The sequence below is a fragment of the Phodopus roborovskii genome, unplaced genomic scaffold (genome assembly GCF_943737965.1).
Source record: "Phodopus roborovskii unplaced genomic scaffold, PHOROB, whole genome shotgun sequence".
Classification (NCBI taxonomy): domain Eukaryota; kingdom Metazoa; phylum Chordata; class Mammalia; order Rodentia; family Cricetidae; genus Phodopus; species Phodopus roborovskii.
In genome coordinates, this window is record NW_026125295.1 from 7,263,231 (window position 1) to 7,280,644 (window position 17,414).

At 53.8% G+C, this 17,414-nt stretch overlaps 1 protein-coding gene across 1 annotated transcript in view; it reads left to right on the forward strand.

Moving 5' to 3' along the window:
- Positions 1 to 17,414, forward strand: part of Dlec1 (DLEC1 cilia and flagella associated protein) — a 45,468-nt gene that overhangs the window by 11,369 nt on the left and 16,685 nt on the right. Inside the window, exons 4-19 of the mRNA XM_051202267.1 lie at positions 342 to 529; positions 692 to 918; positions 1,657 to 1,735; positions 3,050 to 3,137; positions 4,214 to 4,387; positions 5,168 to 5,304; positions 6,609 to 6,701; positions 7,149 to 7,239; positions 7,765 to 7,927; positions 11,928 to 12,120; positions 12,824 to 12,882; positions 13,261 to 13,429; positions 13,835 to 13,928; positions 14,054 to 14,184; positions 14,289 to 14,447; positions 15,644 to 15,783. Coding sequence (XP_051058224.1) covers positions 342 to 529; positions 692 to 918; positions 1,657 to 1,735; positions 3,050 to 3,137; positions 4,214 to 4,387; positions 5,168 to 5,304; positions 6,609 to 6,701; positions 7,149 to 7,239; positions 7,765 to 7,927; positions 11,928 to 12,120; positions 12,824 to 12,882; positions 13,261 to 13,429; positions 13,835 to 13,928; positions 14,054 to 14,184; positions 14,289 to 14,447; positions 15,644 to 15,783 — 2,185 coding nt within the window. The remainder of the gene's footprint in view (positions 1 to 341; positions 530 to 691; positions 919 to 1,656; positions 1,736 to 3,049; positions 3,138 to 4,213; positions 4,388 to 5,167; positions 5,305 to 6,608; positions 6,702 to 7,148; positions 7,240 to 7,764; positions 7,928 to 11,927; positions 12,121 to 12,823; positions 12,883 to 13,260; positions 13,430 to 13,834; positions 13,929 to 14,053; positions 14,185 to 14,288; positions 14,448 to 15,643; positions 15,784 to 17,414) is intronic.

Consider the following 17,414-nt stretch of genomic DNA (forward strand, 5'->3'; position numbering starts at 1 on the left):
GGCATGGTCTTAGAGATATAAAACAGCCCAGCACAAAGGCTGGTTCCTCACAGAAGGATTTTTAAAGAATTGCTCACACGTAGGACGTGTGTCTAGCAATGGTCCACTTGTTTATATGCTAATCAACCATTCTGGAAAATGGGAAGATATTTTAACCTGTAGCCCTGTCCCGAACACGGGGGTTAAGTCCCCGGAATAACTCATACGCTGAATAGCAACATTTGGCGTTGTGAACGAGAAAGCTTTGAAGGGACCGGGGCCCGACCGTGGCTCTGGTTTCATTTGGTCACCCACCTCCTTGCTGGGACATAGCTAACACTCGTGCTTCCTTGGTGCCACAGGAAACCCCACCCCCGGATGCTTGAAACTGACACTTAGCTGTGAGAGGCGTTTCATGCTACAGGCAAAGCGGGACAAGGAGGCGGAGGAGTCGTGCAAGAAGCCCATCGATTTCGACGAGTTTGAGCACACCACAGACAGCTGGGCCTCCACTCATAAGGCCAGGCAAAGGAGCAAACAGACCGTCAAGGTTAGACCCGAATTTCGCTGGGCCAGACAGTCTGTGCAGGGAGGTAGTCCAGATGAGCACGGCGAAGTCAGCGCCGGCCGGCCGGCTGGCTGGCTGCGCTTCGCGCGGTTGACCGGGCGGTCCCCTTGCCTGTTATCAACGCTGCTTCCATGTGCTTCACAGAAGGCAAGTACGCCAAAGAATAAGGCGTGGATGAAACACCTAAGGGTGCCTCAGAGGGACCTGGAGAGACTCCTGCTCGCCAGGATGGAGGCTCGGAACCACTTCCTGAAAAACCCGCGGTTTTTCCCGCCTAACACACCACACGGAGGCAAGTCCCTGATCATCTCTTCAAGGAAGCCAGCGAGAAGAGGGACAGGAGGGTCCCTGAGTGCAGAGCCGGACTTGAGGTGCGTTCTTCCCTCAGAATCCCAGGAGCTCTGACCCTTACAGAGGCTGGGAGGCTCTCAGTCGGTCTGGGGAAGGTCCCTAGACTTTGGCAAGCCACAGTAGTGTCTCAGAAGAAAAAGAAAGCACACCTTCAGGGTGACCCACTGGTGGCCTTTGACCCCCCCCCCCAGACCTACCTAGAGTCAGAAAGGGAGGAAAAAAGCCCTGGGAGCTGGTGTGGTCTCCTTATGGGCATCCAAATGAGCTGGGGCTGGGCGGCCCATGATCACCTGACCTTTCTATGTGACTTTTTTTTTTTCATGACTGTGATGAAATACCTAACAAAAATCGCGTGGGATTTTTGTCTCTGGGAGGATGTGGTGGACCAGAAAAGTTCACTTTGTTTGTCCTCTCAGGTGGCTGTGAGCTGCCTGACAGTGTGGGTACAGGAAACCAAGCCTGGTCCCTCTACCACAGCAAGATGTGCTGAGCCATCTCTTCAGCCCTAAGATGTCTTATAAGCTGCTTAGTAAACAATGAGCAGAAAACCCAAGGAGCAGCCTATTGTGAACAGCTTTGATGGCGTAGATGACCTTATTTCTTTCCTTTTGGGTTCTCAGTGGCCCTGGCTCTACCTCCCAGCAGCTGGGGTTAGGGCAGTCTGCCACCACATCCTCGGCGTGAATGAATGAGTCACGGCTTTATACTGGGTCAGACAGATGAAACTCACAGCCTTTCCTTCCCCTTAACTCCCACAGCTATGCGGATACCCCCGTGTTTCTGGCTAAGCCGTCAGTTGGATTTTTCACGGATTATGAGATTGGACCAGTTTACGAGGTAGAAATCTTACTTTACATCATGGAATTTCTGGACCATACCCAGAAGCAGGAAAAAAGACACCCATAAGCCTGTCACCTGGCTTCAGCAGCTGGTGGGTGACAGCTCCCTGCACAACATCCCCTCTGGAGTATGTTAAAGGAGGATAAGCAGCACAGCATTAAGTCTCCCTGGTGCACAGGACTTTAAAAAAGAAAAAAGAACCATACACTGGGTGAGACAGGACACGCCTGTCCTCCCATGCTTGGGGGATAGATAGGGGTCCCATGCTACTCAGGGCATCAGACGCTAGACTAGGCTACCTGAGACCTTGTCTTAAGGATCGAAGCAGGGCCAGGCAGTGGTGGCACACTAGGAGGGTAGAACCGGGCAGATCCCTGTGAGTTCAAGGCCACCTTGGTCTACAGAGTGAGTTCCAGGACAGCCAGGACTGTTACACAGAGAAACCCTGTCTCAAAAAATCAAAAAACAAACAAGCCAAAAGCTGGCCTGAGAGACGGTCAACAGTTAAGAGCAGTAACTGTTCTTGAAGAGCAGCTATGATTGAACCCCAGACTCCACTTCAGAGGGCTCACAACTGCCTGTCACTCAAGCTCCGGGGGATCCCAATGTCTCTGGTCTCCGCAGATGCCCACACGCACATGGGCGTACCCCCACACAGACACGTGCACACATACACATAATTTAAAAAATATGTCCTAAAAACAATCTATGCCATTTATATGTATGTGTACATAAACCAGAATAGCATGTCTTATAGCTACGGACATTTGTAAGTAAAGAAAGACGGAAGACCAGAATGAATTTGATGGTGCTGGATTATAGCAGCAGTGCAAACATGGATTGAAAATAGGCCAGGAAATGACTCAGTGGGTAAAGCGCTTGCTTTGCAAGCACAAGGACCAGAATCTGGATCCTCCGCATCCATCTAGCCTTCTCCTGGCCTGTATAGTTCAGGATCCCATGCCTAGGGAATGGTACCACCCAGTAGTGTGGTGATACATTATTTATAGTTTATTAAAGCTTGCCTGAGGATTCAGAGAGCAAAGTCAGCCACAAGCCATAGAAGCCAGGCACACAGCTTTAATCCTAGGACTCGGGATTAAGAGGTAGACCGATCTCTGTGAGTCCAAGGCCACCCAGATCTACACAAAGACTGATCCAGTCCTAAAAAGAAACAGCTCACACAAAGGTGATCAGCACCTGGCATCACACACGCACGCGCGCGCGCACGCAGGCACGCACACACACACAGGGGTAGGGTGGCGATCAAGCCTGACCTCACACGGCACCGGATCCCCCTTCTTTGCACAGATGGTAATCGCTCTCCAGAACACCACAGCGACCAGCCGATACCTGCGAGTCCTCCCCCCATCCTCTCCATACTTTGCTCTGGGGCTTGGTAAGTTCACTGGAGCAGCATTCTAGAGTGCCTCAAAACGATGTGCAGGACTGGCCACAGCCTCTGACGAGCCCTGTCCTGAGCCCTGCCCACACCTCCTTCAGCAGCAGACCCCGGGCTCAGCCCACAGCCTGCCACTCTGCTCGCATCCTCGCATCAGGGTCCCAGGGTCTCGCCACTTCCCTCGGCTCCCCACCCTTCATCAGGCACTCTTCATTGCTCACGTCACCATGGCAACCTTCCCACCAGCCTCCCAGCTTCAGCCTCCGGCCTTGGTCAGGGGTGGTGGCTCCCACTTGTGACCCCAGCACTTGGAAGGCTGGGCGAAGAGGGTTGACACAAATCGGACGCCAGCCCGAGGGGAGAGTGAGGAAATGTCTAACCCAAAAGAATACCAAGCAGAGCCCTCTGCTGCCCATAGGCAATCCCCATGCCGTCCAGCCAGACAACCTCCGTCCGTCCATCTCACACAGGCCATCTCACCCGGCTGTGGGCCCGGATATTGTTAACTTAGTACCTCCCTTGCACGCCCCAGGCAGTCACCTCCCTTTCATGCCCCAGGCAGCTCTGCCACCAGCCTGGCCCACTGTGGTTGGCATCTGTCACATGACTTTTCCTGGGGAGATGTGAGCTAACATCTCTTTACTCCGGAAGGGCCCCAATGACAGAGTCAAATCAACATCCCCACACATTCCAGTGTGAGTGACCACTCAGCAGAGCTGGGTTCCTGGAGCTCACTGCCAGCTTGCAAACATTTCCACCAGAGTCTTCTCTCTCTCTCTCTCTCTCTCTCTCTCTCTCTCTCTCTCTCTCTCTCTCTCTCTCGTGTCTGTCTGTCTGTCTCTCTCTCTCAATAGCTCCCTGCTTTTCTAACCTCACAGAGAGGCCTCATACATGAACTTGGAGCTGGCGCCAGGTTCCCAAGTTCTAGAGAGCTGCTCTTGTCGCCCTCCAGAGCCCAGAGCGAATACTCAACTCTACAGAAATAGATACATTGTAACTTTGGAAGTGGATCAGCCCAGGCCCTGGTGGGCATCTGGTCCTTCACATTCATGGGTCCCTTTTATTGTACACAGGGATGTTCCCCGGGAAAGGCGGAATGGTAGCTCCTGGGATGACCTGCCAGTACATTGTCCAGTTCATTCCGGACTGTCTCGGGGATTTTGACGATTTCATTTTGGTGGAGACCCAGTCTGCCCACACGCTGGTGATCCCCCTGCAGGCCCGGAGGCCGCCCCCAGTGCTGACCTGTGAGTGCATGCACTGTACCTTCCGTGGGATTCAGTTAGGGCTGGGGAGCCCCTGTAAGGGCAGACTGCACAGGGGGACTTCCTGGAAGGGACACAGATCTCAGATCTCTTGGATAGAGGCTTCGGGTCCTAAAAGGAGCCTCCACACCAGCAGGACTTCCTTAGGTATGGGGTGTGAGCTCCCACAGCCGGAACTTAGCCCCTCCCCTGATTTGTTCCTGGCCTGCAGTGAGTGTTGACGCCCACAGGACTATCACCTTGTAACCTGGCAGCACCCTGGACAGAGCCCAAGGGACTCAGGGTTCAGGGCATGCCCTACTTATTCTACCTTCTCAGTGCCGTGGGGTGGGTGGGGTGCTCTGAACTCTTGGGTTCACTCAGAACCAGGTGTCCTCCTTTTGTTTGTTTGTTTGTTTTTCGAGACAGGGCTTCTCTGTGTAGCTTCGGAGCCTGACCTGGAACTAGCTCTGTAGACCAGGCTGGCCTCGAACTCACAGAGATCCGCCTGCCTCTGCCTCCCGAGTGCTGGGATTCAGCTGTTGTCCTTTTTTTAAATAAAATTTTTATTACATTTATGTATTATACTTGTGTGTATGGGGGAGTGCACTGTGCCGTGGTGTTCGTGGATAGGTCAGGGGACAACTTGTAGGAGTTGGTTCCTTCCTCCCTCTACCTCCGCCCGGAGGAATTGAACTCAGGCCCCTCAGGTTTGGCTGCGATCACTGTTACCTCACCAGCCCTGTGTTTCCCTCCCTGAGGGACCTCTTCCCATGGCTGCAGTGTCTCCTGTGTTGGACTGTGGCCACTGCCTAATTGGAGGAGTGAAGATAACCAGATTCCTCTGCAAAAACGTGGGCTTCAGCGTCGGCAAATTCTGCATCATGCCCCAAAAGAGCTGGCCGCCGCCAAGTTTCCGGGTGAGTGACTGTGGATTGCTCCCTGGAGGAGAGGCTGCTGCGTCACGCCTTGGCCCGAGAGCCAGTGTGTCCAGGTTAGGGATACGTTGCACAGTCCTGGGTGAGGTGTATCCTCTCTCCTGTTTTGTGATTGGGTCTCCAAGGCGACCACGTGCACTCCCCAGCCCAGCTCTATTATAGCAGAGCTGAGCACTATGAGAGAGGACAAGGCAGGCAGCTTGGGCTGAATTCCGCTGGTATTAATTTGGCACAGCACTTAAGAATATTTTGGGGGTGGAGAGATGGCTCAGATACTGAAGTGGAAGGATCTGTCTGATCCTCAAAACTCACATTTAAAAAGCCACTCTGGTGTAGTCCCAGGGATGTGAGATGGTGAGCCTGGGGCTTGGCCCTGGCTGGCCGGCCAGCCTAGCCTACTTGGTGAGTTCCAGGCCACTGAGAGACCCTGCCTCCAAAAAAAAAAAAAAAAAAAAAAACCAAGGTAGACAGTATTTGAAGCGGCCCTCTGGCCTCCACATGCACACATGTGCACCCCCCCACACACCCACACAAGAATAAAGGCACAACATATATACACATTATGTTTTTAACCACGGGCTCTTTGCTGTGACCCGTGGAATCAGGGAGCAGACATATTCTGCTGTTTCCAGATCCTCTCTGCCCAGGCAGCCCCAGCCTGACGCCAGTGACATTCCGTGTACCCCATAATTCCCGCTACAATGGGTAGATTTCCCCATGCCTTCTGGCCTAGGAATATGAGACAGACTCAGAAACCTCCCTTCCCCGGGTGTGTCTTCCGAGGGCAAGGGCCATCTAAGTACCAGTGTGTGCCACTAGCCCAGAGGTCCCGTGTGAAATCCACAGTCCTGTAAGCAAGGTGACACGTGTTCTCACGGCTCTGAGGCTGATAAGCCCTCCGGTGGTCAGGGGCAGAGGCAGAAGCAGTGGCCGCCACAGACAGGAAGGACCAAGCATCTGGGAAGCTCTTCTTGTACATCTTGTGTCCGGAGAGCTTGGCGGTAATATTGCTTCCCAACGGCCAATGATTCACGCCTAACCTTCAGGGCCTCACCTGTGCCTGGCAAAGGTGGCGTTAACACACCCTCGGGGCGCCCAGGTCGTGATTTCCTCACTGTGAGGGCACCGGAGGACCCTTAAAACCCTCAGACAGCAGAACGAAGATTTGGAGACACGTTTGCAGTGTGAGAGCTAGACTCGGCGATCTCTGCCACACCATTGTGTAAACCCCTGCTTTTTTTTTTTTTTTTTAACAATTAATTATTGTTTTAATTTTTACTTTTTAGGCTGTAGCAACCACCGGCTTCGTGGAGAAGCCCCCCTTTGGGGTCATGCCTTCGGTGTTTGAGCTGGCTCCAGGGTTTGCCATCCTGCTGGAGGTGGGTAGTCAGACCTGCTCCTTATCCTCACTCACCCTCCTGGTTTCCTGGGGTGTTCCGTGATTGCGCCCGCCTCTTGTCTTCGTGGCTCGCCCCCACAGCGTTCTGAGCCAGCATCGGCGTGTGCACGCACTCCGTGGGGCCACGCGTCCGGCTCTTAGGAATTGTCCCTGCTGTGCCACCCTCCCGTGCCCTCACGAAATAAATCAGCTTAAAGAGCCAATACAGGGCATCGGCACCTGAAATGTCTCCTGAGAGTTCACTTTTCAAAGCCCTGTCCCTCAGCTGGTGGCACTATTTCCCAGAGGCTGTAGAGCCTTTCATAGGTGAGGCCTCCATGGCAGGAGGAGATCATCAGGGCCAGACCTCTGAAGGTGACACCCAGCCCCTGGTCCTCGTCATGTTTCCCTGTCAGCCTCTAGTACTCACACCCTTTCTCATCGCCAGGTCTTGTTCCTCCCGACCAGCCTAGGGAAGGCAGAGGAGACCTTCGTCATCGTGTGTGACAACTGTCAGATAAAGGAGCTGGTTATCGCAGGTGGGCATGTGGCTCCAGGCGCTGCTTACCACAGTAGCGTTGGCAGAGGCACGCTGTGCCTGCCCCAGCCGGGAGGGTGGGGACCTGAGGGGACCCTGCCTCGAGCGCCTGGCCCTCGTCCTCCTGGCCCTTCTCCCCTAGTGCTGAGTTTCCAGGTGACATCTTTCATTCTGTCACTTGGATCTTTGAGAGCCATCTGTGGCTCACATCAATCACCGGCTCTGTCGCAACTCCAAGGTTGGAGAGGGCATGTCTCTGAATCGTCCCAGACGCTCACTGTCTGTCCTTCCTCCCTTTTGTTTGTCTGTCTGGTACCACTCAGGGGTCATTAACTGAGTGTTTGCTGTATGCAAGGCTCTCTTTGGTTGCGAAGACCAAGGGTGTGAATGGGTGGGTGGGGGCTCAAGACCCCACTTACCTTTCTGTATGCCATGGGGGGGGGCCTGAACGAGGCCAGCAGCTGCACGGGGCCGTCTGTGGCCCGCCTGGCGATACTTGGTGAGCCTCACTACTCTCGTTCGTCAGGAACTGGGCAGCTGGTGGCTTTGGATCTGATCTATATTTCTGGTGGAAAAAGTGAACCAGACCCAGGAGAGCTGAGAGATTTAACAGCCCAGTACTTTATCCGGTTTGAGCCTGAAAACCTCCAGTCCACCGCAAGGAAGCAGCTCATTATCAGAAATGCTACGTGAGTGGTCCTGGTGTGCCGTAGACTCACAGCCCTGGCCCTCCCTCCACTGGCCCTCCCCGAGTTCCTCATGATTCAAGAGGGCTTTCTAAGAGCCCAGAATGGGTCCAGACTGGATGGAAGGCTCCTGGTTCACATTGCCCATCATGCAACCACTAAACTATTTGTATGTGAGGTATGGTGTGGTATGTTTGTATGTGTGTGGATGAGCTGTGTGTGTTCAGGTGCATGCGTGCGTGCGTGCATGCCTGTGTGTATGAGTTGTATATGTTCAGGTGTACGTGTGTGTGTGTGTGTGTGTGGCAGGTATATGAGTAGTTTTTCCGGCACCATCGCCTCGTTTGTTGGGAAAGAGTCACTGTTCTGGAACTCTCCAGGCCATCTAGGCTTGGCTGGCCAGGAAGCCCAGAGCGTCTGCTTGTCTCCACTTCTCAGCCCTGGGATTCTAAGCACACCTACCTGGCTTTTGTTGTTGTTGTTGTTGTTATATAGGGTCTCACTGTGTAGCCTTGATTGGCCTTGAACTCACCAGGTAGGCCAAGCTAGCCTCAAATTTACTGAAATCTGTCTGCCTCTGGGCTCACAGGTATGCACCATCATGACTGGCTTATACCAGATGTTCTGCATTTTATTAATGTGAGTCCACAGATCTCACCCAGGTTCCCGTGATTGCCCGACAAACGCTATCTCCCCAGCTGGTTATTTCTATTCAAATCCATTAAAGCGAATCAAATGACAAGCACCTGCTCAGTATACTAGCTGTGTTTTAAGTTCTTGATGGCCACTGATATTAGATAGTGTGGCCATGCAAGGTCTTCATCACTGTGGGAAGCCAGATTGCACTCCACCACACTAAGCCAGGAATAAATGTTTTTATGGGGGGGGGTAACTAGGTGCTAGGAGAGGAGGTTAATTACTTGCTATTCAGCCTCTCTGAATCCTGAGTTCTTCTTTTTAAAATGTATTTATTTGACTTATAGTGTTCTGCCTCCATGCATCCCTGCAGGACAGGAGAGGGCACCAGATCTCATTACAGATGGTTGTGAGCCACCATGTGGTTGCTGGGAATTGAACTCAGGACCTCTGGAAGAGCAGCCAGTGCTCTTAAGGTCTAAGCCATCTGTCCAGCTCCCTATTGTTTCTAATTGAAATAGAATTATATCACATTCCCTCTCTCTTTCCTACATCCAGATCCTCCCAGCTACCCTTCCTCAAGCCCCTCCCACAGCCAATGCCACTGTCAAGCTGATAATCTCTTTTGCTTTGCTCATGAGTGTTACATACATACACACACATATACATATGCATGTTTATATCTGTTCTGATATATATAATATATCCTGCTGAGTCTTGTTTGTTTGTTTGTTTGTTTGTTTTTCAAGACAGGGTTTCTCTGTATTGCTTTGGAGCCTGTCCTGGAACTCACTCTGTAGACCAGGTTGGCCTTGAACTCACAGAGATCCGCCTGTCTCTGGCTCCCGAGTGCTGGGACTAACGGCATGCGCCACCAATGCCGGGCCTGCTGAGTCTCTCTGACCACTCTGAATTGAACAGTGAATGACAGAGCTCATCCCTGGGGGGACCTAACTCTGCCTCTCCCAGCGGTTATCTAGTTATCTAGTTCTTTGCCTAGTGGTGAGACCCCACTAAATTTCCGCTTTCAACGTTACACACCGCCATGTTCTGGTCTAGGAGGGACGGTTTCACGGCAGACTTCCTGGCCTTCTGGCTTTTACAGTCTTTATGCCCCTCTTCCGTGACGTCCCCTGAGCCGTAGGTGCAGGAGCGGTGCTGCCCATGTATCCGAGGATCTGTGTGTGGTGCCCAGCTGTGCTTTCCTGTGGTGGCCTCCATTCGCTGGAGAGAGAGGGCTCTTCCATGAAGGGCGGCATCTGCGCTTACCTGTGGTGTAAGGAAAAGATTTAGACGATGCCTGGGACTGGAAACCCAGCTGCCTCCTTGGGGTTAGTGAGGTCATGCACATTAGACAAGGATGTACTGGTGACATTCCAGGGTTCCAGCACCATCTTGAGTGGAACTTGACTCTAATTAGACAGCTGTGAGTGCCACTTCTGGGGTCAGCACAAAGGAGAGGGACAGAGGGCAGGGAGTAAGAGGGGGAGAGAGAGGACAAGGGAGAAGGGGAGGACAACAGGGAGGGGCAGGGTACTGTCTTGGGGATGACAAAGGGCTGCGTCCGTCCGTCCGTCCGGATAGAGGCAGACAGATGGAGCCGAAAGGCAAATGGTGGTTTAACAAAGAGGGGAAACCCGCGTGTCTTAGGCGGGGTTTCTCCTGCTGTGAAGAGACACCATGACTACGGCATCTCCATTAAAGGAAAACATTTAATCGGGTGTTTTTGATTGCCGGACTTTAATGTTCTGAGAGCCAGACCTTGGTAGTCAGCCCCAGGAGGAGGAAATAGCCAGGTAAGAGAATAGTCTGGTGGCTAGCTTTAGGAATGTAACCTAACCGTTTCTAGCAAGGCAGAGGGAATGAGAGGAAAGGGCAAGGCCTGCCAGAGCCGCATCGTCACGGGCTAGTGTCCCTTCACCTCTGTGCATGCCCGGCCATGCATGCCGGCAATTGTGGTTCGTCAGTGATGCAATTGGGGGAAGAAAGTCTAATTGCGCCCTTCCTCAGCAGCTTGCACAGTATTTTCTGGAACCGTGAAGACACTTCCAGGTCAGGCTCAGCTCAGATCATCCGTCCTGTGCCCGGTGTGCACTGTATCCAGCCACAGGGGCCCGCCTCAAGCGGGAGAGGTGGCCAAGGGCTGCATCAGTACTTTATATTGCGTGGGGAGTCGCTGGAGCTGCCTTGACCAAGCACTTGAAAGGAGGTTTCCCGTGCCTGGTACTGGGCCATTAGTCCGGTGGAGGGCACTGGTGGCCCAAGTAGTTTACTTCCTTTAAGATATAAATATGGTGTGTGTGTGTGTGTGTGTGTGTGTGCGTGTGTGTATGTATGTGTGTGTGTTGTGTGTATGTGTATGTGTGTGCATATGTGTTTGTGTTTATATGTGTTTGTGTGTATGTGTATGTATTTGTGTATGTGTGTTTGTGTGTTTATATGTTTGTGTGTGTGTGTTTGTGTGTGTGTGTGTGTATACATAAACTGGTGTGTATTATATATACTTTTAGGTAAATATAAAGCGATTCCTTGAGGCATTATTAAGCATCGTGTCCCTCCTCCTTCTGCACTGACTCCCCTCCCCTCCCCCACCCAGTTGCAGCCCTCTCCCCATTATTCCATTTCCTACTTCATGTCACCTGTGTTCTCCCATTTCCTTTCTGTGGTGGGGACAGTTTTCCAGAGGGGTCATCCTGTGTCCTTGTCACGGAAGCCATCTGGGTCCCAGGTGGGGTCTTTCGGCTCAGCCCTCACTGTCAGATGCCTCCTTGGCCAACCTTTGAACATCACATTCATTCTGTGAGCCTCCCAGTCAGGGATGCTCTGGGACACAGGTGGGAGGGACTGACCCGCCATCCCTCCGCCCCGCCATTCCCCCCCCCCACCCACCCCACCACCCCACCACCCAGCAGCATGCCTGAGTCCTGTCCACTGTGGCGCTATTGAGCTGGTACTACTGTGCTTGTTGGTAGCCAGTGGGCACGTGTCTCTCTGAATACAGCCATCATCCCAGGAGGCCATGGCTGCAGGCAGAAGTCCAGGGTGTGGCACCTATAAGGAAACTAACAATGCTCTCATGTGGTAGGAACCCTTTAGAGGATTTTTCAGGGATGCCTGGACTCCTCTAGTGTAACGGTTAGAGAGTGACATCTTGCATTGTCCGTGTCCCTGGTGCACTGTGGCTTGGGGACTCTTACGTGGCCTCCGGTTTGCTGCCCTTACCTAAGTTGCCCTCGGCCGCTCACTCCCTGGGAAAAGCTTGAACCCTGACCCAGCCACTTCTGATCTGGAATGCAGTACACCAACCATCAGGAGGGCTGGGGCATGGCCTGGGGTCCATGGCCCATGGCAGCGGCTGTTCCCACAGGCACGTGGAGCTGGCCTTCCATTGGCAGATCATGAAGCCCAACCTGCAGCCTCTGATGCCTGGAGAGACGCACAGCTCCGACAGCATCAAGTGTCACCCTGACAGAGAGACAGCCTTCTCCATCATTCCAGAGAAGGGCATCCTCGAGGCCCACTCAGACCAGGAGTTCATCCTGAGCTTTTCTCCCGACCAGGTCCTCTCATTAGCCAGTGGCGGGGTCTTTAGCTTTTTGCGTGTCTGTGCGTGTGCCTCTCCTCCCCCAACCCCAACCCCCAACTATGTTCTTGAAGGCACAGCTGTGCCTGATGAGGTACCCGGCACCAGGCAGCGTGTGGCTCAGGGTGTAGCTGGGATCTGGTGAGCAGGACTCAGCAGCTTGTTCCCTGACTCCGTCCCCAGATAGTGCCCCCGAAGCACAGTCCTGGCACGTCCCTCAGCCCTGGTGACACTCACAGCTCAAACACATGACCGTCCCCACTGCCCCACCCCTGCAATCCCACGAGCAAGGCATGGGCTCCTGCGCCCGGTGCCCTCATGGCACGGGGCTGGGCCAGGGCTGTTTCCCAGGGTCTGAGACTGGGTTCTGTGCGGCTGCATGCAGCTGCTTGTACCTAGGAGGGTCTGGGACCTTAAACACACCAAGGATGCTCATCAGAGCCCATGTCAGGCGTGGGGGGCTGGGGCTTCCTTTCCTGCCCTGGCAGGGACCCCATCCTCCCTAAGGTGGGGGGGGAGGACAACAGGAAGCAGTGATCCTCCAGACTGCCCCTCCCCCTCCGCCTCCGCCAGGCATGTCAGGACAGAGGAATCCCTGTCCTGTCCCCTAGCTCCCCGCAGGCAGCCAGCCAGCCTGGCTGGATGGCGAGTCTGGTTATCATACTGTGTTCCTCCTACAGCTCAAGTGTTTCCACAGTGTACTGCAAATGGTTCTGGAAGCTGTCCCTGAGCCCTTGAGGTGAGTAGGTGAGCCTGGGTAGGGAGGGGGGCTCCCTGCCACCCCTGGGGTAGCCTAGCTGGTAGCCCCCAGGTGCTGTTGAGGACTGCAGGAGAAGGTTTCCATGATGCACTGGCTAGAGGTGGGTCTCCAGGGAGCATGGTTCACAGGTCCCGGCCAGATGCTCGCTAAACACCCAGCAGGGTCCGTGCCCCAGGCTTTAGGTTAATCTGCCGTCACTTTGCACTGTCACAGGATAGGCATTTTTCATAGGACTGGGGGGTCCGGGGTTGAGGGTAAGGGACCGATTTGTGTTCACAAGACCGAACAAGTGGGGGTAGACACGGGGCACGGCCTCGGGGTGTGTCGGTCCCTAGCTCACAGTGGGTTTGTGTTTAGCTCAGGGATGGAGAACCTGGGGGACTATTCCTACTCCGTGGATGATGTAATCGTCCTGGAAATAGAGGTGAAAGGCTGGGCAGAACCCTTCCAGGTTCTTCTAGAGCCCTATGCCCTCATCATCCCTGGAGAGAGTTACATTGGCATCACTGTGAAGAAAGATTTTAAGGTAAGGAATCCCCTCACCAGCTTCGTCTGGCCCAGGAGATGCCGCACTCAGGCGGAAGCATGGTGAAGGTAGAGCTCCACGGGCCACAACGCGGGGTTCACACTCCTGGGCCAGGCGTGTCTGACTTAATGTCAGTGTCCCAGAATCTTGCCAAGCCAGGGCTGCGGCACTCATCCCCAGGTCTTCAGCAGGATGCGAGGACACCTGTGTGTCTACGACACGGAGCAAACAAAAACTCACCTCTTGGGTGGAGAGGCCCGGGGCTCCAAGCGGCCAGCAGCTAGCAGCGCATCAGACGGGACCCCCTTGGGAGCCGGCCGGCCAGCAATCCCGCTGTCCTCCAGTGGGTTCTGATTTGACACGGAAGGGCAGTACCCAGGCAGCCTGCTGGCTTGTGTCTTTCAGATGTGGAATAACAGCAAGTCACCCATCAGATACCTGTGGGACAAGAACAGCGACTGCCACATCATCGAGGTGGAGCCCTGCACGGGCGTGATAGGTAGGTAGTTCACCTGCAGGAGACCCATGCAGGACCCGGGCTGTCCTGCAGCCAGATCCGGCCTGGGCCGGGAAGAAAATTGTAGCCGCCTCTGATTGCCTCCTCAATGCCCGCCTCTTGTCTAGAGCCGAATGAGGTCGGAGATTTCGAGTTAAACATAACTGGCGGAGTGCCTGGGCCAACCAGCCAGGACCTGCAGTGTGAGATCGAAGACTCACCCTGCCCCGTGGTGCTTCACATCGAAGCCGCCTTCAAGGTGCCGCGGGTGGAACCGGGCAGCTGGGATGCCTAGAGAGGCTGGCCGCAGACCCTCCCCAGGCAGGCAGTGACAAGCCCCTCTGGTGGCTGGTGGCATTTCAGGGACCCGCCCTGGTCATCGATGTCCCCGCCCTTCAGTTCGGTCTGCTCCGCCTGGGCCAGAAGTGTTCACGCTCCATCCACATCCGGAACATCAGCCAGCTCTCGGCCGCGTGGAATTTGAAGGAGAGCCCCGTGTGCCTGTCAGAGAGAAACGAGGATGTGAGTGGGAGGGACACTTCAGGCTCCCTAGATGTGGCCTCCCCGTGGGACACTCACCTCACCTTCGGCAGCAGTCTCCAGGGTGGAATGCATCATCCCTCAGCCCCAATTTCACAGGCGTTTCCCGTTGGCCTTTTTGACCACTGGGTGCAGAAGAGGGTGGCGTGGGGATTCTCCTTCTTAGAAGCAGCCTGGGTCCAGAAGAAAACAGGCAATGAAGCCAGAAGCCCCTCCTACCGGCTCACCTGGGAAATGTGGTTGCAGTTTGAGTACTTGCCACCAGGGGGCGGCGGCTAGTGGCGCTACAAACAAAAGTCAATTTCTGCAGATGTGAGCAGCTAGCTGCCCTGCATTACAACCTCCAACACTGCACAAAACAGGTGGCAGGTGCCAGCATTTCCACAACTCTGAGCCAGAGGGATCAGAAGCCCAAGAGTTTGGGATGGGTCAATCCAGGTCATGTGGCATCTCCAGGCGGTTGTGTCCTCTACACCCATTGCCCTGGCCTCATTGAAGGGAGAGACAGTGCCCTTTCTGGCGTGACTTTCCAGTGACATCCCACTAACCAACATGACCCGCCTGGAGTCTAAGGCTCCTTAGTCCCGCAGGTGCCCCTCCCAGAAGCACACACACACACACACACACACACACACACACACACACACACTCTAGGACAATTTGTTTGGTGTGTCTTCTCGTCTGTCCACTCCTCCCTTGTGTGCATGGGGAGGGGGTGCGTTTGCTGATCGGTGAGTCAATCCTGGGGGGGGGGCGGGTGGGAGTGGGGGAAAACCAGAATGGGGACAAGGGACATCCTGTCTGCGGCTTCCGCTCTCCCCAGTGGGATGACCTCATGGCTAGCCTCAGTTGAAACAGTCAGAGCCGCCCAAGCTCTCCTCCTATCCCTCTCTGGTCTTCTCAGCCCATCCCCCCTTTCCACCCCGGGCGCCCTCCCTACGCCCCACCTCTTAGCTCCGTGCCGGGAGCGTGGGAACCTGTGCCCTGCGTACTCCTTTACCCAAACACACAGTTGTTACTCTCTTGTCCCCCGGGGCCTCACCAGCTGTGGCCCCAGGCTTGATCGCCTCCTCCGTGGTTTGGAGCCGGGGAGATCCAGGGGCAGCTTGGGGGTGAGCCTGGCCAGCACCCAGGTTCTCCGGCCTCACTTGTCGCTGTGTCTTCTGGGTTGACCTCAGGTATCCCCCTTCGAAATTGAGCCTTTGAGTGGCCAGCTCCACCCTCTGGGGGAGTGCAAAGTGACCATCACCTTAGAGACCTCCCACTGCCGGCGCCTGCAGACTGTACTGGAGCTAGAGGTGGAAAACGGGGCCTGGAGGTATGGAGGGCTGGGAGGGTGACTGTGGGCTGCGTTTGTTTTCACCTTCCGCTGACACTGTGTGCAACTCTGTACTCATCTAGACATTATTCCTGAGTTTAAAACTACAGATGCCGGGAGCTGGAGGAATGGCCAGGGTGTGACTGCCAATATCCAGCTCAGGCGTCTCAGGACCGCCTGTAATTCCCACTCCAGGGCAGCTAGCTGGTGCTGTCTCCTGGCTTCCTCGGGCTGTTTCCTAGCAAGAGGACACCTAAGAATGGAAAGCAGGAACCGCTCATGCTCTTGGGCAAGAGAGTGGACGCAGTCGGGGTTAAATGTGCTAACACTATTGTAGCCTGATAGGACACACCAGAGGCTCAGAAGGCAGTGACGCCCCTCCCCTCCCCCTCCCTCCCCTCCTGTCTTTTCTGATTGAGTTTTTGAGATGGTATCATGTAGCCAAGGCTAGCTTTGCACTCATATGCAGCTGAGGACTTAAATTTCTGATCCTGCTGCCTCCACCTCTCAAGTTCTGGGATGGCAGGTGAATGCCACCAGGACCAGATAGAGAACACTTCGTTTTTTTAAAAAAAAAATATTTATGGTTTCTTAGTTATTTTGTTTTGTATTTTGTGTCTGTGTGTGTTTGTGTGTCTCTCTGTGAACATATCTGTGTGTGTGTGTGTGTTTGTGTATCTCTCTGTGTGTCTGTGTGTGTCTATGTGTGCATGTCTGGTGTGTATGTGTGTGAACATGTGTGTGTGTGTCTGTGTGCATGTGTGTGAGTGTGTGTATGTGTGCCTTCCATTTCAATACACATCTTAGTTCTGTTCACTCTTAAAAGTATGATAGCAAGGTCTCCAAACATTCTAGTCCAATCATCATTCCCCCTTAAATATTTCTGGCTTCTGAGTACATGAGACCCATCAGCACAGATTTAGTTACTGGTAAATGGATCTCTCTCTCTCTCTCTCTCTCTCTCTCTCTCTCTCTCTCTCTCTCTCTCTCTCAGTTTTTCAAGACATGGTTTCTCTGTCTCAGTCCTAGCTGTCCTGGAACTTGGTCTATACACCTGGCCTAGAACTCACAAACATCCACCTGCCTCTGCCTCCCGGTTGTTGAGATCAAAGGCGTGCACCACCACCACCACCTGGCTGTAGTTGTCTTTTAAGTCAGATAAAATAAATGAGTCACAGGGGAAAATAAATCTATTCCATCTTTTATATTTGCTTACAGGTTTTCTTTGGTAGTATCATGCCAGTCTGGACCCCACCAGTGAAAGAAAACAATAACATTTATTAAAATGTGATGTTGGAGGAGGTGCTGGGAGTTAGCTAAGTTGATTGCTGGGAGAGCATGAGAACCTGAGTTTGGGTCTCTAGCACTCACATGAGAAGCTGACTGCAGCAGCAGTGGTTTTTTATGATTTTTTTTTTAAAATAAAAGAGTACATGAATTGATCCCAACCACAGTTTCCCCTCCCTCCACTCCCCCCAGTCCCTTCCCCCTCCCCTCTCCCCCCTAATGCTCTTCCATCCCCCCCCCAAAAGAGCAGGCTCCCCAGGAATACCCACCAAACTCAGCGTACCATGGCTGGATGAAGTAACCAGTAGGAGGAAAAGGGTCCCAAGCACAGGCAGGAGAGTCAG